A 26,176-nucleotide genomic window follows, 5' to 3' on the forward strand; every position below is an offset into this window, starting at 1 on the left:
CTCAAAACATAAATATTGATTCAAGCCAATCATAATTTTCTGTCAATTTCAGATTAGCTCTAGGATAGTAAAACTAATTTTAATAAAATTACTTTGGGTTCAGGGATAAATAACTGAGACTGATTGAATGCTACTAGATTCAAGCATACTTTTTATTCTCTTACATAACTACTTTTCACTTAAATCTATGCTTCCTATTTCACCGAGTAAACCTAACTATCAATAAAGTTATTCAGAAAAGAGTGCCATGAGCATGAGTTACTTTGAAAATGGTATTTACAGTTGAGAAAAATGATCTCGAGTATCGAAATTAGATTTTCTTTTTGGAAAGAACTTGTATGTCGACACCATGAGCCTGCAGTTGCTCGACAAAAGTCGTGTTGGCGAACGCTGCTCCTGGTGAGATCACTCCTCCTCTGCAACATTAATCAATCAATCTTCCATTATTCACAACACAATCCATTCATGAAATTGATATTGAATTCATATTCTTCAATATCGGGGCACCGAGCTTCACTTGTTATTTATTTATTGATAACAGAACTCAATTCTTTAAAATGATTGGGGAAGGACTAACAGGCACTGCCAAAAACTGTTTCTTACCCGAATTTTGATTTATACACTATAAATATTCCAAAAAGTAGTTTATGTTCTATACACTTGAATTCAGATCAAATTTCCAGTCCAAATATTTGAAAACATAAAAGTTCTTATTTAGATTGTTTACATACCAAATTGAATAACAAAATAACACTCACTAATCACTTAGAACTGTAAAATAATGACCAACTTTGAATATTATGATATAAATACCATCTCATGTCAACAAATCAGATTATTTTGATCGAGTCAATTAAAATTTATAGATTTCTCGCGAGATACGGTAAGCTAATTGATTACACAGCTGATCTCCCACACATGCACACACATCTTCTGTTATCAACAGACGACGAAATTATCATCTGTTTTTCTAAGAATGAATTATCCTTTTCATGTCTTTCAGCGAGTTTTCCCAGGGATGAGACCTAGTGCAATCCAATTTTTATATCATAAACCTACTATATTCCAAATTTCATGGAAATCGTTAGAGTCGTTTTCGAGATCCGTTGAACATAAATAACCAGATATAAAAATATAAACAGAAATTGCTCTCTTAATATAATAGGATAAGGATACAAGTTTTCAACTTGATCTGCTTGCATAAACGTCTATAAAGGCACTGGCTCTTACTATTCAATAACCTTTATTACTGTATAATAATTATTTCAAATATCCAATTAAAGCCATATCAATTAAGTAATAATATTCCAGCAGTCAGTTAACGACAATAATTTCTAATAAATCTTCCATCCAATAACCTATTTGGACTTGGACTATTTGAGACAAAATTAAGAAATAGAAGAAGTTTTGGGCAATAGCCTGTTTTTTCTTTTCCGATCATTGTATCTGCTTCATTCAATAATAAGTAAATAGATCAAGTTAACAAATTACAAATAGTATCAAATCTAATTCAACTTTTATAACTCCTCTCATTGGTTTCATAAATGAAGTACAATAAACATTATTGTTTCCTTCCAATAGCCTACTTCCTTGGCATGATAATTATTTCATATTCTTTAGTATTTGGCCAAATGCTATTTCTCATTTATTTCCATAAAAATATATCCTTGACAATATCCTTTTTCATCCTTGAAAATTGTCAAGGATATTATCTTGATATTTTATAATGAGAAAATATCCTTGATATTTTCGAGCTGCTTCAACTTCTTTTATTATTGAACGATTGAAATTTTAGTTACAACTAATTAATGTAAAAAGTTTTGAAGAGAATAAATGTTGTGCGTTACCTTCCGGGCATCGAATCCTTCTCAGTCAAAATTGTCATAGCAGCGAGCACTAGAGCGTTGCACGTCAGTCCGTATCCTGGATTTTTCGCTGTCAGCTGTAAAAAAATGTTCAATTATTACGGATTATGACATTGAACCGATAAATAATTATTATTGATTAATAGATACGAATTCTAATCATTTGTAAATAATATTACGGTGTTGAAAGAACGATGTTCTACTGCTCACTGAGATGAACGTCTTTTCGTTCAGGGATACACATAGGGACATTAGTAGCTGACACTAGCTACTAAGTGAACGCGGAATTAGAATTGCCCGGAACTCAAATGTCTATGACATGTTCAATTTCGCTTTCCCTTAGTTGGTGATCGCTTAGTGACGCTACTAATATCATAGAGTGCAGCGTGTTTTACATAGTCAAGACAAATTTCCAATAGTTTTTCCTGATTTGATCTCTGACTTGGAAATTATCTTGTTAGTATCGAGTAGAAGTTTTAAGTATTTTGGTTGTAGATTTTGCATGGTCAAGAGAAATTTCCAATAGTTTTTCCTGCTTGGATGTTCAACTAGAAAATTATCTAGTTAGTATCAAATGTAAAGTTTTATTCAGTATTTTGTTTGTAGATTCTTTACAAAAATTGAGACCAAGAATTGAATTACTATTTTCATCCCTCCATTCTACCACAAATAATCGAGTTCCAAAAAAAACTTTCAATTCTTACTGTCGTTTGATATTATTGTTTCTGTCAACGTTCAGAGTATTTATGATTAAATTCCTTTTTTCCGATCATGTTCCTTACTTAATTTCAACAAACTTTAATTCTAAAAACATTGAGAAAGTCGATATTCGCGATCCTTACCCTCATGATCATTTCCTTGTTGGGGGGTGCCGAGTGGTCTTTCTCAATGTTCTTCTCACTCCATCCCCTGCCATGGAATGTCATATGGAATATAACATTGTTCATCTCTTCTTCGGAAGGTCCTTTATGACTAACGGTTCCCAGTGAAAACGGTCCTGGATACTGAAAAGATCATAATTGATTTTAGTTTGAAAATTATACCGTAATCAAAGCAATAAATTAATTACATTTCTTGAAAATGGAGTATCTCTAAATAGTACTACAACCTCTACTAGGTACTCCTATATGATCATGTAGTATTATTATACAACGTCACACATTATCATGAGATCATGTTATTATGAGAATGTAATGATGTCATGTAACATATAAAAGTTATAAATATTATTGTAACCATGTTACCATAGGCGACAAGCCTAGTAACGATTGAAGAATAAAGTCTATCTATCTATCTATCTATATGGAGACGTTCATCCCTGGGGGTAACATGTCTGTGATTTAGGCAATTGGGGAGGTGGGTGTCCTTTTTACAAGGGGTGATTGATGTCCATGAGCATAATACCCGAAATAGGCATAGGCTCTACCTCCCGTATTGCAGGCTTGGGATAACGCAGGTTAGCTTGGATTGTATGTTTTGGAAAGATCCTAAGCAAGCTATATGTATAATCATCTCTATTTATATCTATGATGTGATTATACATGTTAAAAGAAAGACTATGACTAGAATGCTGATTCGCATAGATACGATACACGAAATAGAGGAGACTATGCTTCACTGCATCACAGAACAGCTCTTTTTGAGGAAAACTAACATATATGGGCCTTCCTACTCATTTGAAAAATTGTGAAGATATCAATGTTTTTGATGGTTGGTGTAATCTGTACCACGGAAAAGTTTATGTGTAGAGAGGGTTCCCTTGTGTGATTATTTTTTCTTTTTTTGTGTTATGAATTTTGACAATTCCTATACTCCAATTAGAGTCTCTGGGAAGCTTTAAAAACAAACAAAGCTACCCAATACAGCAGGGACTCTGCCACTGTCAAGCTGGAACAGAATATTGAGGCTGGTCCTTGAAGAGAACCCACCCATTTTATGCACTGGATGAGATTTTCAGTTGTGAAAATGCTACTTAGTCCAGTCAAAGAAAGGTTATAGAGGGAAATGTTTGGAAGACAATTTTTGACCCCGCAGTTCTGTTTAGGGTAGTACGGAGGTAAACATATCAAAAGTCCCCACCCCTACCCCCTGTGCTAAAAAGGTGGGGGTGGTTCAAAGGTACCATTTTTTGGTTTCTCGCATATAACTCGAAAACTATGTATCTTACTATGTGGTCCACATTGTGGACAGAAACATAATACATTGAGATCGAAAAGTCGAGCACATCAGTACGTTCAATAGGTTTATTCACATGTGCGTGACTTTTCGATCTCTCCATAATAACAGGTTATACATAGTTAGCCTACTGGTATATCCAATAAAAGCTATAGTGAGGTCCACGTTATAGTGGCAGTGTTTGATTAGCAATTGTATTGCTATCCTTGTCTATCATGCACCAAAGCGGATAGCGCTATCTCTTTCTCGTTTTGCTCTGTAGCCAGATCGTTTTTTAAGAATTTAATTATTATTTTGTTGGTAATTACAGAGTTATTGCAATTATTCAAATGCTAATGAATTAATTATTATTATTATTAAACGAAAATCCAAATTAAATATTTGCAGTAGCAGAAGTCTTCTGGGTGAATTACAGCATTTAAATTGGTTTTTCGTTTAATAATAATAATAATGTTTTGTTATTAATTAATAAACAAAATATTCAATCTCGATTATGAAAATTCATTATGAAATCATTAAAAAATATAATTTTTTGCTTGAAGAACTATAATTGATTATTTTAAACGAGAATGAACAGTTAATATTACAACAATAAACCGGTGTAGTTACCCTCCATAGAAGGCATTGACAAGACAGAGGTTCGGCAACGTTGTTCTCCTATATCTTTCGCCACTGCCATTATAACGTGGACCTCACTATAGCTATAAGTTTGAGTTTGAGCTTACCTTGAGCAAGAGTTTCCTCATGAATTTGTTGCCGTAAATAGCGATACAGCCGACAACGGCCACAAAGAGCATGACAAAGACAGTGAAGAAGAGGTTGCCGACAGAGACATAGGCCTCGCACTGGATGGGTCGCCGGCCCTCGTGCTTGTAGAGAAAGTGCTGACTCCGGCGGACCACTGATCGGTCGGCACCGCTGAAGCGCAGACACCAGCCGTCTATCTCCGCGCTCTTGTGCAGCAGTCCCCTGCACACGGCAATATGCACATTAATATTTTATGCAGACCATTTTTTCAGATTGTTAGACATTTTCAATTATTTATTTCTGATTTCTCTCTTATTCCATATTCATATATACAATTTCCAAATTCAAAATTTGTTTGTTTTCTTAGTATTGTGTTGAAAAAATATGGGTAAAGGATATGAAAAATGATTAAATTAGTGTTTTGAATTGAGAATGTTGTAATATTGAATGAATTTAGTTGCTACAAATGTTTTGAAATATTAGAAAAATCAAGAAATATTCAATTGTAGAAGAACACACTCAAAAACTTTAAGCTTTCAATGTTTATGTCTTTTTAAAAAGTGTGGAGAAGAGGAAATTCGATACCCCTAGTAAATACAGTAGGTGCTTCTTAAAATAAAGCTATTCAAATAAAAATGAATCAATTCCATTGCTGATTATCATTACCGTATCAATTCTGTAAAAATATATAGGAATTTCTTACTTCGGAGAGATTTTTGTGTGTTTCATCTGCTAATTTGGATTGCATCTTTGCAAATTTACCTCTTTTTCAATGCCGGTTTCAGTTTTGGGAATGGTATTGAAAATAGTTTCTTCCTGGCAGCCATGAGTTGATCCAAGTTTGCAAGTCCATGGACGGCTGATTCCCATGTAGCATAATGCACTGGCGTTCCCTGCATAGAAAAATTAGGTATATAAGTTTCAATAAAAAATCTTCCAATAATGAATAAATATGAATTAATTATATCAATTTTTTAATGAAAAATATTCCATTAATGAATAAACACAAGGAAATTTTGTCAATCACTATTTAATTTGGTTGACATCTCATTATGGAGAATTACCACATCACTTATATCATACAACTATCATGTTATCTCCCCATGTATGATTGAAATTATAATTATTTATTTGCAAATACCCTACTCAGTAATAATAATAATAATACTGAGCGTGATGCCCACATAAGCTATTAGGCATGTGCGTGGGTAACGAGTGAGAGGGATGATGATGAGAGATGACGACTACTTTTTAGGTAGTCGGGACCGACGGCTTATCGTCTCCTCCAAAAGACGGGGTCGCCGTCTTTGTGATTGTGCAGTGGTCAAAAACTTTTGCCCCGGTCGAGATTCGAACTCGGGTTCTCTTCATTATTAGACCGGCGCGTTATCACTTACTCCAACGAGCCACCAAGTGATAACTCATTTTATTTTCCAATGTTAAAGTGTAACATAAAGTGTTATGTTATTTCTATAAAATATATTTTAAAGAAGTTTGCTTAATACAATTTTCCAATTATTGTTTAATGAATTGATTAAATACTTTTGACTCACAATATTTTTTGTTCCGGTGTATTCGAAGCTGATGAAGAAATCCAAATCGTTGACAATTCCTGAAATCAATAGAATAATTATTTTACATAATGATACACTATATCAGACGTAATCTTTATTTAATCTAAAAATGATTTTCACATAACACGATTTTTATAAAAAGTATCTGGTTTATTGTGGCTTATGAGTTGTACATGGAACCTTCAGGCTGCCATATGCAAGTACTTTATCAACTATCCCATAGTTTTAACCCATGCTTTCGGAATTTTCCTAATCGGTGAATGTCACCAGGACTCAAAAATAATTATTTGGATCTGAAATCTCATTTATTATATTATCACTTCCTGAAAAACCAGTATTTGATCTTACAAAACTTTTTCAGTGCTATCAAGTTTCTTAGAAACTTTTACTAATACGAACAATGGTGAACTTTAGAAATATCCATCATGTCAATTTTTGTGAATTCTATAGCAATTGAATTTCTTAACACTCATCCCAGTTTGAGATTGCTTCAATGGAACGATATTATAGATGGAAATTACTGAGATATTGCAATAATTCAAATGCTAATGAATTAATTATTACTATACGAAAATCCAAATTAAATGCTGTAATTCACCTCGAAGACTTCTGCTACTGCAAATATTGACAACAGCTAGATGGAAATTCGATGAGCGCTACTATTCAAAAATTATTTGTCATCTAGCTTAATCTAGCAATCATTTTTCCATCTAGCTGTTTACCCTGTTGTCAATATTTGCAGTAGCAGAAGTCTTCGGGGTGAATTACAGCATTTAATTCGGATTTTCGTTTAATAATAATAAGTAATACTGTAGTATATTATTTATTCATTTCAAGTCCAAAAAAATGAATTTTTTAGTTACCATCAAACAGTTTTGAGAATTGTACAACCCCGACATCAGCTGGAACTCCCGATAGACCGCAGGCACTTATTATGTAAACACCCTGCTCGGCAGCCGCATCGTGATAATGCAATTGCATCTCCTCCATATACTGCAAAAATCATAAACAACAGAATTTTTAGTTATTTCAAATAATTTGATGATGGAATTTCCGAATTATTATACAATGCATAGCATTCAAAAGGAGTTTAAATAATTACTTTACATTTGTGAATTAATTATTTTTTGTTTTCAAAGAAAATTGAAAATCGCAGTAAAAAGGTATTTTACAATTGACAATGTATTTTAAAATTCATATAATTGGGTAGAACAATTACCTGAGGCTCTCCCGCAACATCAACGTGATGGGTCTTGGTTTGGATACAAGCTTTTATGACTTTCTCTCCATAGAACCTGTACGGTCCACAACAGTTCAGAATCACACGTGCTTGCTTAGTCATTTCTTTGAGTGATACTTCATCATTGATGTCGGCAATTAAAACAGGAACTTTGGTCACATCTTGTCCTGAAATATAGAAAAATTAGTACCTGTAAAGCTTTAAAAGATTAATACTAATTAATAACTACTAATTGATAAACTTTATTGAAGCAAATCAATAAGGAAGGTGTAACAAATCATTTTTTGTGAACTGCTGCTTCAATGCAGCAGAGATATTAGACTAAGAAAAACAAGGATTTTAGTTTTTATCGTCCAGTCCAGTTGTCTCCACTGTAGGAGAAGTCACGGTGTATGCTCTTGTTCAGTTAATTCTAGATTCCCACGTTCCTGTTCAGTGAAGTCCAGTCTAGTCTAGGATGGTCGCTTCCAATGATGTAGGAGCGGCTTATTTTGCTCTTGCATGGAATAATAAAAGTGTTATTAAAGAATGTATATAAAGAGTTTTTTCCATGTTTGCAAACTAGAGTATTATCTAGAGAAATTCTATAAATAATTTCTAGTAGGCAATGCTATCAGCATGGGCCTAGGTGGCCTCATAGGCCTAAGTGGCGAATTTTTTTTTTAAGCCTGTAGATAGTAAATAATGTGACAAACCCCCCTTGATGTAATATTCTCTAACATTTAATTGTTTTTTAGAGAATTGTAATCAAAATTAATTAAATTTTTATTAAGAATCTCATAACTATAAAAAGTATACTGTAATCTGTAATAAGAGTCAACCTTTAACTAACTAGGTACTGAGGAATAACTAACATGATTTATTTTTACTTTCCTTGCCCTATTACCATAGGTAAGGAAAGTATTGCTTAAACAATTAAGGTACCCCCAATTTCCAAATTTCTATACGTTTCAAGGTCCCCTGAGTCCAAAAAATGGTTTTTGGGTATTGGTATGTATGTGTGTGTATGAGTGTATGTGTGTCTGTGTACACGATATCTCATCTCCCAATTAACGGAATGACTTGAAATTTGGAACTTAAGGTCGTTACACTATAAGGATCCGACACGAACAATTTCGATCAAATGTAATTCAAGATGGCGGCTAAAATGGCAAAAATGTTGTCAAAAACACGGTTTTTCGCGATTTTATCAAAAACGGCTCCAACGATTTTGATCAAATTTATACCTAAAATAGTAATTAATAAGCTCTATCAACTGCCACAAGTCCCATATCTGTAAAGACTTCAGGAGCTCCACCCCATTTATGCAAAGTTTGATTTTAGATTTCCAATTATCAAGCTTCAGATACAATTTAAACAAAAAAAATTCAAAAGGAAAAGATTGGGCATGAAAAATCTACACTAAATGTTCAGTAACATTTTCACCTAAAATTGAAAATATGCTTGAAATTCTAAATAATGTGATTATTCAATTGCAAACTGTTGGCAACTGTTGATTCTATTAAATCATTCACTATGAAGAGATAGCAGACCTCGTTTGTCTCCAGCGTTATTGTCCTGTCACCAGCTGGCTCAGGTCTTTGAATAGTAGACTTGAGATGCGCGTGAACATAGTGTCAGGTGATCAATTTTCATAACGGCAAGGAAAGTTGTGTGAGTGCGCTACACCAGATTTTTATTTTTTACTGCAAAATGATTTCTTGTATCACTCTGAGACAGCTGACCATCAGACCAACAAAATCACTAATCAATGAAGGTGATAACCACAATTTTTATGTAAAATAGAATTTGGAATTTATAAAATAAATTCTGTAAATGTTAAAAAAATTCATTGTATGTTATGTTGTGGCCAGTAAATCTAATATTTTCGTTGCATTTCACCTTTTGTTACTTTCTATGTTTTGGAGGTAAGTTTGAAAAACTCATATATTTTTAATTTTGTTATGGAGCTTTACGTAACGTGTAGACTTGAAAATGTCATTAACAAGAAGATGATTGCTCAAATTTTTACTTGTAAAATAATTTGAAATAAATTATAGGTGCTAATTTTTTTAGCTTATTGCCTCAATAGCCTACCATATTTACTTTTACAATTCTTACTTGACAAACTAAAATTTTTAATTTTAAAGTAGGCCTATCCTAAAATAAAAATTTATTATTCACTTCCAACTAAATAACAGCTTAGTTCTTTTGCTAAAACTGATACGGTAAGTCATTATAAACTTTTATTTTCATTTCTTTGGTACATCCTAATTTTGCTTTTTTACTAAAGAATATCTATGGTAAACCTGCTTTTCTTATGTGTTCTATATAATTATAATTTTGAAATTAAGTCAAAACCCTTTGAGTTATTATTTATTTTAATCAAATATTAGAAGTAAAAACTCATAACTTGATAACTGTTGTGAAGCACGTGTAGAATTGGCCAATCGACATGTTGTGCAAAACCCCGAATACCGTATTTATTTCATGTCATTTATTGTAGATTTTTTAGATACTAAATACTTTTTTCAATTGGGTAATTGAATTTGAGAGAATTTTTGAATTTTTTTATTTTGATTCTACTTTTTTATATATTATTTTCTTACAGTGTTGATTTGTTTTGCTCAGAGAGTAAACAATCATGAGTTGCAGCAAACAGGTTCAAATCAAATAGCACCAAAATTCAGATCGCATAAGTTTGTACAGTCAGTGAACTCAAAGCCGATGAGCTCAAACAAGAAATTTCTGCCAAATAATAAAGAGATGGCGGCTTTCTCTGCTAATCAAAGAGTAGGTGTTACGCATGACAAGAAAGAAACAGTTACTCCGGTCACATCGTTTCCGTTGAAAGATTCGTGCTTTTCTTCGCCAATGATCATCATTCTGCCACAACAGACTAAGGAGAAATGCTATGAAAATCCGACGACTCAATTTCCGTTTAGTCGATGTCCGCAGGCTCAGGAGACTCAGCCTCCCAAGCCGGCCGAATTCAGGAACAGAATGCCAATGGAGTGCATTCCGAACAACTTTGGAGCAGTTTGCCCTTGTGGCGAGCAGACCGAGATAAGCATTTTGAAGTCGATCACCAGCGGAAAACCAAAGCCACAGGTCTACTCTTGTAAATGGGAAGGGAAACTTATTCAAGCTCCTGAGATTCTTAGTGGCTTTATTCAATAATAATAGCCTAATTTCGGTAACAGTCATGCTCACAGATAGCTTCTGAATTGTCATGCAGAAGAATTAATAATAATAGTTTTTCAATAAATTGTACCAAAGTAGGCTAAACTCAGGAACAAAAATATAAAAATATTCTCCTAGATATTGCAACCTGCGTGAGTCTGGTCTCACGAGATGTCAAACTATCAAGTGATAACTGAAAAAACTTCAATTTTTAAATAACGTGTATTAACATTGGAATTTAAAAATGTTTTACTTATGCGATACAGAATTAGATGCATTCTACTCTTAATGGAGTTGAAGTAAATAAAGGTCTGCACCTCCAGGAGAAAAATGTTTTTTCTAGCAACGCCAAAAATATAAGTTGTTTTTAAAAAATCTCTCTTGGAATAAACTTTATAATCTTCAAAAGGATTTTCATTAAGTAGTTACTTTGTCCAGGAGATCAACATTGATATATTCTGTGTCACAAATATTATAAATTCTTTTTTTTTTTGTCTCTTATCTCAAAAATATAAACTAACTAACTCCTTGTAAAGGAATATTATGGCTGTAATATAAAACTGATGTCATTATCAAAACGGAGATGGGATCTTTATATTCTACAATGAGTTACTGATTATGTCTCAAATTATTTTACCATAAATTGGACTATAATATAATAATGATTATAATAATTTTTCTAATCATTTTTTATAATCATCTTTTCATTTAGACGTAACTGAAACGTCTACTGGGGTCATGAAAAGCCCAACAACATAGGTATTTCAAGTTTTAAGAAACCCAAGATCAATAAAACAATGGTATGATGTTTCTCCAAGTTCATTTCGAAATCGATAATGAAAGTATAATACAGTTTATATCCTATTAACATGAACAGTACAACTTGAATAAAATAGAATATCCGTAGAAACATTTCAATAAAAATGTATTTTAGAAATGTTTAATAGAGTTTTTCATTTGAATTAATATCTATTTTATATTCTATTTAGAATTATGACATTTTTAAAAGGATTGTCTTGATGATTACCTGTAGTTGACGTGAGAGTTTCCATGAGCTTGCGCAGCTTGTGCTCATTGCGCCCCGCCACTCCCCAAGAGAAGCCTCCGCGTTCTCTCGCCAGGTCCATCACAGTTCTGACCACATGCTTCCCCGTGAAGCCAGTCGCTCCCATCACCACCAAATCCAGCCGATCGGCAGCCATTCTAAAATCGCAAACACATATTCATTCAACTTTTATATAAATAACTAGTATCATTTTTATCAAACTTTTTTACATAAACACAACTAGTTTCAGCATTCATGCCATTTTCAAGTTTATCTTATATCTTTCTCTTCATCCATTACTCAAAGCCCAAGAATTAGGTTAATTTTTTGTACTGTATTCAAGTTGTCCATCCCTCCATAAACAAAGCACGGGAAATTTGATTGTAGTTCGGGCTATTTTCCAAAAAAGTGGTTTCGACTGTTTCCCGCAAACCCTGGTGCTAGTGACAGAGAGTAGGCCTATAGAATGTTACATTGAGTTTAAAGTAAAGAGTATATATAAAGTAAGTATAGAGATTTTAGAGTACATACAGTATATAATTTGTCGGTTTTGTTATTTGCATTTTGTAGGAGACGTCAATCTATCATTGAAATAGCATTGAATAAGAAGGATCTTCTTTCCATTGATTTTAATTTAGTAGGCTACTACTTTATTATTTCCTTGATGCTGAAGTTGAGTATTTCACATAATTATGTACTTCCATATACATGAGCGTTTTCGTTTTCTCTTATATATATGGTTTTCAACTTTTTATAATTTGTTGATTCACATTCCTTCGAAAATAATAAAAGAGTTGAGAGAATGCGTCTTCTGATTCAAAGCCTTCAGGTACGGTAACCGGTTAATTGTATAATTAGCCTATTAGGCGGCGATTGATGTAAAATTGATTTTTTGCTGGAATTACATTATTCTGGGTGGTTTTTTACATCTATACTTCTCATGCTTTTAACAACATTGTAATTCATTATAGTTGGCTACAGTAATTGCTTGTGACCATATTCACAAATTTATTACAGCTGATGAGTAGAACAGTTGAATGTAGGTACCCAACTTGAAGAAATGCCTACCTACTATATGGTACCGGTACTACTGTATCTGATATGTACCTTATTAAATAAAAGAGAAATGGTATTTCCTCATTCACTCTCATCAACACTACCTACTCAAATCAAATAGCTTTTTATTCACAAAAACATAATACAAATTTATAAAATTAATTTAAACATTTAACAGTGAATACTCTCCACAAAGACTTGAGTCTGTGAGTGGAGAGTGAACTATACTCTGTATAAAATTATTTTGACTTGCAGGGACATGAGCAGCAGAGAAAGGTAGGAATACAACGGCGCTATCTGAACTGGCCAGCGTTCTCTAATTTTCAACATAGAGAAACAATAGCGTAAGTACCTAGATATCACATGGTATAGGGCGTTCATGTCGCAACTTTTACTGTTATCTCAAGCCGATTACTGTCGATGTTTACTGTTTTGACCAAGTAAGAGTGTATGAACGGCACAATATGAGAGTCTACCAGCATCATATTATAAAGCTTCACAAGAAAGAATTACGTGGACTATCAGTTTGAGATAACAGTAGAAGTTGCGACAAAAACGCCCATGGGATATCTACTTATGTTATTGTTTCTCTATGTTTCCAATGAGTGTTCAGCTGCTCATGATACGCATACAGATGTTTCCTCTCTGGAAGCGCTCAGTCGACTAAGTTCAATCGACAAATTGGCAACTGCGCTTCTTCCTATGACTATTCATCACTGACATTGGCTGATCTCTCTCCATCTCTCTGCGCCCCATACTCTTCCAAGTCTAAATTAATTTTGTACAGAGTATAGTAGTCTGCTGGACCAAAAACTTTCAAATTTGGCAGGTACGGCATGTTCAATTCGCCCTCTTGAGGCGAACTAAGAATGGATTATGAAAATTTCCAAAATAGGCGTTTTCCCAGCGATTTTTGCTTATTCTCAGCTTTTTCGAGTAAGAATAAACAGAATACAGAAGATGTTCAAATTTGATACACAGATTCAGCTAAGGTGTACAAATAATGTCGTTTTAAGAAGGCTTTAAAATTACACCAAAGATATAGAAGCCAAAATCTGCTTTTTCGAAATTTGATGGATAGAAAATGTTCACAATTTGTTACTCACAGATTTATTTTAGGTCAAGAAATGTAGTGTTGAGAAGACTATTAAATTATGCCGAAAAACGCCTTATTTCGTTTGTGTTCAGAGTGAGTTTTTCCATGGTTTTCAGAAGGACTGAACTTAAACGTTCAAACTCGATTCACGTACAGGTTCAGTTTAGGTAATGGCTGTACTTATTTATTTATTCATTTATTTAGAGGGTTTAAGGTAAACGCACACAGAAACAGACGGACGTACACATACTACTGATGAAAAATCCTTCCACAGGTTTTCAAATGCTGTAACACACTCAGACGTCCGTATGTCTGGATATTTCTGATCAGTGTCTGTATGCAGACGTTTGATTTTTCTCCGTCGGTCTGCATAAGTTTTGTCCGTTGTTGTGCTTATTCGAGTTAGGGTTTCTTTCCACCATAATATTGCATATTCAATGCATTTTTTCAGATTTTTCAAGTAGATTAGGACTTGAAAGGGTTAGATATGAATGTTTTTTAATGTAATTTCTCCAATCAAAGTTGGGAGAAAAAGAGTCTTTAAAGTGTTGATCGTCGCTTTCTGTAAATAATGACGTGTCTAATATAATAGTAGATTATGAAAATTATTATTTTTCTGGAGTAATAATACGATTAGGATCATAAGATCATATTATGATAGGATTGAGATGATTAGTCTATATTGTCTAGAGGCGAATTCTTGAATTACAGTTCTCAGGTAGATTTAAATGGTAAGTATTGGTTGGCGTGTATTGGCCTATATTGTCTAGAGGCGAATTCTTGAATTACAGTTCTCAGGTATAGGTTTAAATATAAGTATTGGTTGGCGTGTATAACTAACTTGTTACAATGCAATTTCCTTTCAAATACCTATTTAATGAGAGTTATTTTACAATTGTTCCAATCAACTAATTTCTAGGATCACAGAGCCGTCATTAACGCCATTATCATCAGATTATTCACATGCACCAATGAATTCAAGAATACATGAATGGAAATCAAGATAGCCTGAACTGCCTGATCCAGTCGTGTGTAACTTGTTTTAGCCTAAATGACATGTTAATACCTAGGTAGGCTGTTATCAGTTACATCTATGTATAGTTCCCATTCATTCATCTTGAATATTAGTATCAGTTTTCAAATAACAAACCAAGTACCTAGTTGCATAAAACCTGTATTGCAATGAAATGAATTTCTATGCAGCTCACTTCAATGTGGAAGGTCAGTGTCTATTATTATAATCCACATTATGGGCCTTGACAAAACTACGTTCATATAATTATGAATTGATCATAATAATTACGGTACAGTACCTACTTTACATTGAGTTGCTTATCGAATGTTTCTGAGTAAAAAAGTTGATGTTGACAGGTACAGTATATTCATTTAAAGAATGTTCTACATAGAAATTTGATTGTCAAATTTAATTAGAATGTACCTAGTAGCATGTGCAGGCGGCTTATTTCGTTTCTAGGTTTTTTCTTATACTAAGACCATTCAATAAGATCTAGGGTGGTGCTGTGGAATTTAATACGAACCCATCCATGCACTGTGAACTTTCCTACTAAACAAAATTCAACCGTGGACTTTCCTACGAAGTATGACTTGTATCTGTTACTGCTATCTGTATGAACCAGGTGGGTGGGTTTCGTGAGGTGACACTTCTTACAAAGTGATTCAGGGTGGCATATAGTATAATTAAGGAGTGCAAATTTCATGCTTGAGCTTTCTTTTCCGGTGTCTTCCTCATGGTCCTAGGATCAGGGAATCGTCAAAGGTTTGTAGATCTCCTCTATTGGTGTCGTCATCAGGTGTGTAGAGTATTCTATACTCTAAAGGTGCGTACAGATTTACGCGCCGCGAACATGATTAATTCACTTTTTATCAGCTGAAGCCAAGCTTTTTATATCTGTATTTTACCGTTTTTGTAAAAATACAGATATAGTCAGCTGATTAAAAGTGAATTGCTCATGTTCGTGGCGCGTATATCAGTACACACCTCAAGGTGTCGGTATGTGTGATCTTCAGTAAGCTCTCTTGTCGTGTAGTATGGTCTTGCAACTAGATACCATATCTCTTGAGCTTTTGTGCAAAAACGCCTTGGTCCTGAATTTCTTTCAATTCTTTTGGTAACATGTTGAAGAGGCGGGCTCCTGAGTATGCCGGTGAATCACTGTATTTCGTGAGCCTGCGGTGTTGTAGGTCTATGTTGTTGCTGTTACTTGTGTTGTACTCATGTCGCTCACCTCTCCGGATCGGGCTTGTCTTCTTAGCCAGGGTTACAACCTCGTGGACATACATGAGATGACAGTCGCAGTAGACCATGTTGAGTGAAGAGTGTCCCAGGCTCCATTGGATCCTTTCTTCATATATAGTTCCAAGTGCTCGATGTATATATCAGGTAGAAACTGTTTGTTTCACACAAACAATACATCATGTTCTAAGTTGAGTTCCAATCCAATAGAGTAGACATTAGATTAAACTGATGATACGATATATATATATATATATATATATATATATATAGGGTATATACGCATGAGCAAGCCCATCTTCTTCGGAACAAAAATTACAGGAGCAAAATACACACATTCCACAGTGAGTCAAAACGACGGCCGAAGAAAATAATAAGTAGCCTACGATAGTAAAAAAGATAGTGTGACTTCGATACTAAGGAGGTCAACTATTATCCCTTATTCACATAAGCTGATAGACGATCATGCATTGGTGAGTCATTATTACCGTGCAATGAACTTTCCAAGGCTTTCGATGGTGCTATTTTTCGCGGCTTGTCGGGGGTTTGTATGCTATGTCGGATTGCCGAATGACAGGAGAATTTTCATGCCATTTTTGCCTTTTGGAATGTGGGCGCATAGTGTTGAGTTTTGGAAGTAGGTCATTTCGGGTTTGGGGGCGAGTGGATTAGCGAGTTTTTGAGGGTTAATGTTTTGGGGTATAGTTTTTTAGGTGGCGTGCTTGATTTATAAGAGTGTTGGTTTTGTGGATATTTGTACTGATTCTGAATGATGACACTAACAGTTAGTGACACTAAAGAGTGTTATTTTTGGGGATATTTGTTCTGGCTCTGAATAATGACACTAAATAACTGGGAATGAGCTATTCTTGGGAAAAGTATGGGCTCTGATATTATTGAATATCACTCAATTGATATTATTCATTTTTTATTATATACTATAAAACTGAAAATGGAAATTGATTGATAGAGGGAAATAATTGATAATTTATATAGCAGTTTTGTAAATATTTTTGCTAGCAGTTCTGGCGTGAACCATTTCTGAGCGCTCATAAGCAGAGAGAATGAGGATTTTTCCTTGGAGATTTCTTCTGATTTGGTAGCCTGGTAATGTCGGGGAGCTTTGAGGAGGGTTTCTGGAAGCCTGATGTCTCACGGATAAGGGACACATCTAGCCCTCCAAGGTGGGAGGATGCTGTCTGTACCCCATGCTATCTGATGCTATCTTTACTCAATGCTATCTGAACTCCAGATAGCGTCCGTATACGAACTATGACAAGTAGATTAAAGCAAGTTTCTCATTCTGTGAGGATGCCAGTCTTTCTCTTGTGCCTTGTGGAACAAACTTTTGGGGCAGTTTCATGCAGCATTGAGAGTGTAGTATGCAGAGAGTATAGAACGTGAAGGTGCGTACAGATATACGCGCGGCGAACATGAGCAATTCACTTTTAATCATCTGACTATATCTGTATTTTTACAGAAACGGTAAGATACAGATATAAAAAGCTCATGTTCGCGGCGCGTATATCTGTACGCACCTTAACATGTTAGGCCCACATGCATTACATTTCATACTTTCTGGTGGCATGTGACAGGACAATCTCAAACCCTCCTCCCTACATGACAGTCCCACGTGGGCTCATATCTGTAGGTAGGCTACGTCAATGCATTCTGCTGTCCTGAATCAAAAATGGAATATTTTTAAACGATTTTTAAGTCATAGGTAAGCCACTTTAGCTAAGCAAGCCACATTGGTGAACTAATCAGAACTATTTTAGTAGTTGAATTAACGATTGTGCTTGATAAGTTATTGGATTCTAACACAGAAGAAGGAAGATGTTTTCTACTCCTTGTTTCTAGGCAACCAAATCATGCTTAGTAAAGAAATAAAGAAAGTTCTTGAAAAATACGGCCATAAGTAGCCTACACCCAGTTCTCAACAATTCTAATAATTGCCAATAATTTGATTGCAGACATTATGTAGCATGATTCCACAATGATAAACACACGCCTCCCGAATTTTGAAGTATTTTTTGTTAAATGAGTTTTTATGTTATTAGTCGAGTTCTCCTTATCCTGCATATTGGCGCAGAGATTATTTTATTGATGAATGCTTTCTTTATCTGCTTTAACTTATCTTGAAAATATATTTATAGATAATTAGAGCTTTGAACACAATCAAGATCAGTTCGATTGTGAACTTTATGAAGGCCGACCGACACCTACTGCATAATAATGTGTGAAATTGGTCTGTTGAATCATACAGGTGTACGCAAATGTGATTTAATAGCTGACCAGTTAATTATAGCAGTTCTAGACTTTTGAATTCATCTGGATGTAATAAATTCCCGCGCCTTACTGATTTGCATTCACTCTTTACGTAACTAGACTGGTTAGCTGGGGGCAACATATCATTATTTAATATTTTAAATCTTCAATGGATAATAACACTGCACATTTACGTAGCATATAAAGTTGAGAAGGAAGGTCATGGTTCTACTAAAAATCATTCATCCATCACCCTGACTGAAGTAAAAAATTCCATGGCTTCAATAGACTAGTAGTTCTGTGAACAGTAGACCTCGCGCAGTTACAAACCACAGTCTCCTCTAATACTGTGCATGATTTTTACTCTAATATTGACGTATGGAAGAGGCTCTTTTTCCTTTTATATTATCCTTGAAATGCAAAATCTCTAAAAACCTTGTATATACGTCCACGCGAAATTCAAAAAGGAACATACCTGTCAAAATTCATGAAAATCTATTGCTGCGTATTGACGCAGCCGTCGACTTGAATCTTAGACATCACTTCGCTCGGTCAATTAAAGTTGCTCAATGTGAACTTAATGTATGAATATTCATATGAATGTCAATCTAATGAATTGCGTTTAGAGCAAAATTCTAGGGTTCAATCAATATATGTTCATTTATTATTTTTTCCTGCTGTAAGAATGATCACAACGTTTTTTTTCTTAATATTAATCGTCATTTTGAGATACTATCATCTTTTAAGTATGTTTTTATAATTGTTGAAAAAAATTTGCCGGCGTTATGTAAGTTGTATTTATTGGTCATCAACATTGTTTATCGGCAGACTGAGATAAATGGAAGGAGGAGGAGTGGAGAGGAACCCATGCATTGACGAGACTTGTTTCTCATTAAATCGATGTATCTGGAAAAATAACTCATTTATTGTAGAGCTTGAATGCTTGATTCCAATAACAAATTCAAATGAGATGCTCGATGACGTTAGTTGCCTTCATAGTATCCACATATCGTTTTAATTTTTTCCTGTCGTTTAATAGATTACGCTCTATTTAGGGAGACCGGTTCAATTCCAATTATTAAAAGAAAAAATACCTATAATCCTTGCTATTGCGAATAAATTATACATGAAGAAAAAATATAGCTTACTGAGCACCAATAATAAAAACCGATGGTGAATTTGTGGATTATAAATTTCGATTATATTTTTGGCACCTATTAAATGCTACCTCTTTACAATTCAAGGGCGTGAATTCTCCATTCTATCTGATCCGATTCTATCGGTTCTGCTTATTGATTATTTATTTATTGTATGAGAAATTCGACTCTGACACTAATTGGGAGGTTTTGGCAGAATATGCCATTTGAAAAACGACAGTATTAAATATAACTATCTGAAATTGAATAAAAACTACCTACCTCTTTTTTATTGAGAGATTGTGTCATTCCCTTATTCCTTTTCAACTGGATTACATTTTGAAAAGCACACCGTACCCGATGAATGTAATCAATTATTTTTAAACACTCCTTCGTTCAAGCAACGGATCATAAATTATTATTGTTTTGCATTGAATCACAGCTTAACTCTGGTTCACAAATCCTGAACCCTAATGATAACAACATGAAAGCACAGACAAAATAAATAATATCAGTTTACTTCCTCAATGATGAAAGATTCACGCAAATAGTTGACAATATGCTTGTAATTACGGAGTCGGATATTTGAAACTGGGGATCGACCACAATTCTTCTTGTAACCATTGAATCATGGACTAGCATGTGGTTCGAAGAACCCCATAAAATCATCACGAGAGATATACCCACACTTTCCTATAGCTTGTTAGTGATAGTGACTCAGAATGTTTAAAGTTTTTATAAATTGGTACCACAATATCTCACTTTAAAGAGCACGTGTCTTTCGAAACGTATTTTGCTGAAAAGAAAATAGTCTATGGAAAATCATACATTAAAAATTACAATGAGCAAGCTTCCTAACACTTGAGTTGAAACCCCAAATTCGAAAACCGAAAGAAATGAATTAAAATGAATTGATGAGGAGTTAAGATCCAAAGGTATCTTAGTACTTTCAAGAATTCTTCTGTCGAGATACTTACCTATACTATTAGGCTCAACTCACACTTACGCGACTCAGGTCGAGAAGAGACGCGACTCTAGTCACGTGACGTCGCGGAGACTAGAATCGACTGGTCTGAGTATCACCAATTGGAAACACATGCTGCGTCGAGAAGAGACTAGAGTCGCAGTCTCTTCTCGACTTGAGTCGCGTAAGTGTGAGTTGAGCCTAAGAGTACAGGTACCTCCCTCCACAGAAGAATTCTTGAAAGTACTAAGATACCTTTGGATCTTAACTCCTCATCAAATCATTCTAATAATTTATTTCTTTTGGTTTTATCGAGGTACCTACCTCGACAGAAGAATTCTAGAAAGTACTAAGATACCTTTTGATCTTAAATCCTCATCAATTCATTTCTTTTGGTTTTCGAAGTTTGTGTTTCAACTCAAGTGTTAGGGAGTAAAACAATCGTAATTTTTAATGTAGGACTATTATTTTTTATAGACTCATTTTTTCAGCAAAATACGTTTCGAAAAGACAAGTGCTCTTTAAAGTGAGATCTTAGCAAAATACGTTTCGAAAGACTCGTGCTCTAATAATTAATAGTGATATTGTATACTTTTAAGTGATATTAATAAAAACTTTAAACATTCTGAGTCGCTATCACTAACAAGCTCACTGACTGACGGAAACCTTTCTTTCTTACCAACGCAAATAATCAACAAGAATTATTTGAACATTTTTAGAAAGAGTGTAAAATTGAAAATGAAACATGAAAAGGAAGTTCAAGCTAATTCCTCGGAACCCTAAAGCTTCACGGAGTACACTTCAAGTACGGCTGCTCTAATTCATAATACCGGTACATGATTCCAAATCCCAAGAGGGTCAAAGTCACGGTTTATTCCTATTCTTATATTATTGAATTAACTCACTCGAATAGTAGCCTACTATTGTTTTTACGATTAAAAATGCTGTTTTCCTTGTCGAATTTCTGTTGCATACGGGAATGAAATTATGTAAAATTAAGGTAACTGGTTTTATCGGAAAGCATAGTGTGGAACTCTATTATTATCCAGTTACTGGTTCATTGTAATGATTGAGGAATACCTACATTATCAAATGAAAATTCCAATCATTGAGTCTAGATGATTTAGCTAGGAGGCCATCCCAGTCATAAATTGTTGTGGTTCACTGAACCACTTGTTTTTCTTCATACTGTATACAAGGAAATGTTGATGAAAAATTAAAATGGGTCGTACTCGAACACCCAAGACAATTTAGCTAGGAGGCCATCCCAGTCATAAATTGTTGTGGTTCACTGAACCACTTGTTTTTCTTCATACTGTATACAAAAAAATGTTGATGAAAAATTAAAATGGGTCGTACTCGAACACCCAAGACTCATCTCCAGCGATAACATTTTCTAAAATGTCTGTATCCTTAATACAAGGGAGCGCTGCATTTTGAACTCTAATAATTCTAATTCTATTAATGGTTCCTATGACTTAGTTACTGAAACAAAATATGAATATACAACTTCAACTTATTCTTTTCATTGAGAAGTTGAGTGTATATAAAAACTTCCAATGTTCTGATCAATTCAAACCTCTTCAATCTATTATCTAATCAATAACCATTCAGACAGCATTTTGATTTGTATTTTTTTCTTTCTTAAATTCTCATTGTATATCGTGAATGAGCAATCACAAAGGAAGAAAATAATTTCTCAACTTTGTTGAACAATTATTATTATTACAATACATGTCAACAAGAATTACTTACTTACTTTCCGTGTCCATGAACACCATTAAGCTATTATTCTATATATATTGGGAGGGTTAAGTGTAAGATAGGGCCGACTGCGCCCTAACTTCGCCCTCCTAGGTCAAAAATAAAGGCAGTCATTCTATTCTATTATATTTCCCTCCCAAAATTTAGCCACCCAAAGGGCTTTGAGATTGCATTTGAGGAGGTGGTCATGAGAGCAGTTTGTGTGAAGCAACTCGCACTGCAATAAGTGAGTGTAGTTTCGTTCCAAGCCGCAGTCTCAGGCAGCATTGTCTTGAATGTTACCACAGCGTAGCAGGTTTAAATCAAACCTTCTACGCTGGGGTTACAACACAAATTATTATACCGTAAATATTAATTATCGAAAATACTAAATTATTTACAAACTGAAAATTCAAGTGAATACACATCTTTGAATTCATTCGAAGAGACTCAAAAGACAATTTCTTGAACCATCTCGAAAGAAACAAATGAACCAAATTTGGTTGTAAATGAGTTGAAATAGATATAAAATCTTACTCTAAAAACTTAATAACTAAAATGAATGATCATTCTTAAAATCTCCAAACTTAAAAACCATAATGAATGATCACCCTTAATTTATTGAATGTTTTCGAAGAGTTCTCCCAATATATACGTCATCTATATATATAAAAGCGAAATGGCACTCACTCACTGACTGACTCACTCACTCACTCACTCACTCGCAGAACTAGAAATCTACCAGACCAAAAACGTTCAAATTTGGTAGGTATGTTCAGTTGGTCCTTTAGACGTGCACTAAGAAATCTTTTGGCGATATTTTAACTCTAAGGGTGCTTTTTAAGGGTTTAAAGTTCGTCTCTTAGCATGTATATTCTTCTTATCCCAATATCTTAAAATTATAATTGAAATGTCCATACCATATGTTAATATAGAACTATAATCTAGAGAGAGTACCTCTTCGAAACAGTTGTTCTGGTAACTAAATTAAAAAATTTGTCAGGTTGGCATTAAGTTGAAGATTGAAATGCATTTATCCAGGACCTCCTAAATACCAATTTATGCAGTACCTCCTAAATACCTATTTAGGAGGTGATTTATCGCGGAAAAATTGATTGGGTACTGCTACTTCAATCAGAGCTATTCCTGGGAATACTATATTACTAGCCGTCAGGCTCGCTTCGCTCGCCATATCCGTTTAGCCAGACGTTTAGTCTGGACCCTCGACTGGATCGTCCTAACATATGATAAAAATATCACATAACATTTCAAATTTGGTAGGTGTGTTCAGTTGGCCCTTTAGAGGCGCAATAAGAACGGATTTGGAAAAATTTTCAAAGATACGCCCAAAATCTGCGTTTTCTCAGCTTTATCGAGAACAAATAAACAGAAAATGTTCAAATTTACTACAGAAGCTCAGCTGGGGTGTAATAATGTTGTATTAGAAGGAATTTGGAATAACGCCAAAGATAAGCCCAAAATTAGCGTTTTCACAGCTTTTCTGCGTTTCCTCACCATTTTCAATAATTGATGTAATTATATTTAGAGAAAATCAGTACACAGGTTTAGCTGAGGTGGAAGAATTTTGTTCGCCAAAGATACGCGGATATAGTAACACGTGTTTTTCGAGATCAAATTGACATAATACATTCAAATTCGGTACAGAGGTTCAGCTGAGGTCTCGTTGCAGGCGAGCGAAGCGAGCCCGCTGATCTCATTTTTGGACGATCCAGTCAGGGGTCTAGGGGGTGGAGCCCCCTGGCTAGACGGATATGGCGAGCGAAGCGAGCCTGACAGCTAGTATTCTATATTTAATATCTTATGGGGAGAGTAATTTGAGTATATAATAATTATGCCAATGTACCACGCTAATAAATTGATTGAAATTGTTTGTGGGATGTATAAAATTTCTTTACACATTGTAGGATGTAGGTACCAGAAAAGTGGCGATAGAATATCTAATACACAGAACTAATAACACTATAATATACTAAGGTATTGGCATTTATTTATAGAACTTTTGTGTGATATAATAATGAAGATAATTTACCTGATCAAATAGAATTGTGATAGAAAAACACAAACTAAAACGAACTAGACTCTGTTGCCGACCGACGGGGGATGAAGGATGATACTGCAGCTAAGCGCAACCGATTGAAAACTTGACTCGCAGCAAGCAGCCAGCCTTTATATAAATAGTAACCTTGAGGAAAACGCAAGAAAAAACAGCAGGCAGAGTTGGAGTGGCCCCTCCTCAATGCTTTCTACTCTATTCTGAGCGCATTGGATGTATCATGTATAGGATTTGTACACTGAACATGGGATCATTGAACGGGATCCATTGCTTATCCAAGAATTTTCCTCGAGCAGTTGAAAATTAGAATTGATGGGTGGCACTCAATATATTTGTTTTGTTATTACTAGGAATATTCCCGAAATTTTGTTATTACTATATCTCAATATTCAAGCTGAAAGGAAACACATCGGAGTTTTCCTTTGAAGGTTCCATTTTCTAAAATTGATTTGTTATTACTAGGTATGTACCTATCTCAATATATGCTCGAAGGAAACACATTGGAGTTTTCCTTTAAAGGTTCCATTTTCTAAAATTGTTTCCTCACAGCGTGATTGTTGTCTCAATATTCAAGCTGAAAGGAAACACATCGGAGTTTTCCTTTGGAGGTTTTGTTATTACTATGAATGTACCTATCTCAATATATACTCGAAGGAAACACATCGGAGTTTTCCTTTGAATGTTCCATTTTCGAAAATTGTTTCCTCACAGCGTGATTGTTATCTCAATTATTATGATTCATTGAATCAACTCATTCGCTGATATGAAGTAACTAGGTTAAATGAATAGAATAAAATCCCGTTAGATCTAGATTGAAAATGCGATTTTCGGCTTTTCTGAAGCAAACAAAAGACAGTTTCTTACGTTTTCATACAACCCCTCTTCTAGTTGATCCGAATATCCTTCTAGCTGTTCTCTACGGAGAACAAGGAGAAGATGACAAGATAGGGAAACAGGGGCTGTTCTAAGGGAGAACAAAGGCTGTTCTAAGAAGGAAACTCTCAGACAAAATCATATAAGATAAAAATTCAATTCGGTATCTATTCATAGAGGACAGAAAACTTAAAGAACGAAATAAGAGTGTAATTTATAAATAGGACGATTACACAAAAATCCAAATTAATTTCTATCAGCCACCCTGAAAACTTTTGCTATTGCAAATATTGACAACAGGGAGAGCAGCTAGAAAAAAAATTCCATGAGAGCTATTATCCAAGAATTGTTTGCTGTTGTATAGGAATCGAACACATAATATAGCACTTGTGTTTGGAGGTGTGATTCTTATAAAAGTTTCTTGACTTTCCCCACATTTTTCGTGGACGACTTGACCAAAAATATTACAATTCAATTGAAGGTTTTGCTGGAGACTATAGTGAGAGTTCTTTAGAATGAGTCTCCATTGCTTTCTTTGTTTTTCCAGATTACGTTCGAAATCAAAGTTTTTCAAAACCGTTCTTTTCCGGTCTTAATCCCTATGTTTTCACAGTTTCTTCGAGAATGACTTTGTCAACAAAGTTTCAATTACTAGATTTCTTAGATTTAAAAAGGTCTGACACTTTTAAATTAGATTCGCAGTTTAGCTTGAATTAAAGACTAAAAATATATAATTCAAAATATTCCAATATTAAGCCTAAAATCAATGATTTTTCTATTTTTATGGCATTTCTCTATGTGAACGTCTTGACCAAAACTGTTTAGATGGAGGAGTCTGACTCTGAACGGTCTTACAAATTTCCTTAAACTACGATCGAAATTAACATTTCCAAATAATGTCTCT

General features: G+C 34.4%; 2 protein-coding genes across 3 annotated transcripts; one reads left to right on the plus strand and one right to left on the minus strand.

Moving 5' to 3' along the window:
- Positions 1-134: 134 nt before the first annotated feature.
- On the minus strand, positions 135-24,521 carry LOC111056701 (saccharopine dehydrogenase-like oxidoreductase). Of its 2 annotated transcripts, none has more exons than XM_022344092.2 (10): positions 24,376-24,521; positions 11,791-11,966; positions 7,581-7,768; positions 7,225-7,354; positions 6,341-6,399; positions 5,550-5,680; positions 4,766-5,009; positions 2,708-2,869; positions 1,848-1,942; positions 135-416 (listed from the first exon to the last, which is right to left on the minus strand). In XM_022344092.2, the coding sequence occupies exons 2-10, from the start codon at positions 11,963-11,965 to the stop codon at positions 311-313; spliced, it is 1,290 nt and encodes a 429-aa protein (XP_022199784.2). In that variant the 5' UTR covers position 11,966; positions 24,376-24,521; the 3' UTR covers positions 135-310. The 2 variants fall into 2 exon arrangements, with proteins under 2 accessions (XP_022199784.2, XP_039280867.1); XM_039424933.1 differs by having other exon boundaries at positions 11,791-11,974; positions 24,377-24,496.
- LOC111056702 lies at positions 9,254-11,707 on the plus strand. Its single transcript, XM_022344093.2, has 2 exons — positions 9,254-9,508; positions 10,192-11,707. The coding sequence occupies exons 1-2, from the start codon at positions 9,442-9,444 to the stop codon at positions 10,758-10,760; spliced, it is 636 nt and encodes a 211-aa protein (XP_022199785.2). The 5' UTR covers positions 9,254-9,441; the 3' UTR covers positions 10,761-11,707.
- Positions 24,522-26,176: the final 1,655 nt, after the last annotated feature.

The sequence above is a fragment of the Nilaparvata lugens genome, chromosome 3, assembly GCF_014356525.2.
Source record: "Nilaparvata lugens isolate BPH chromosome 3, ASM1435652v1, whole genome shotgun sequence".
In the NCBI taxonomy this organism is placed as follows: domain Eukaryota; kingdom Metazoa; phylum Arthropoda; class Insecta; order Hemiptera; family Delphacidae; genus Nilaparvata; species Nilaparvata lugens.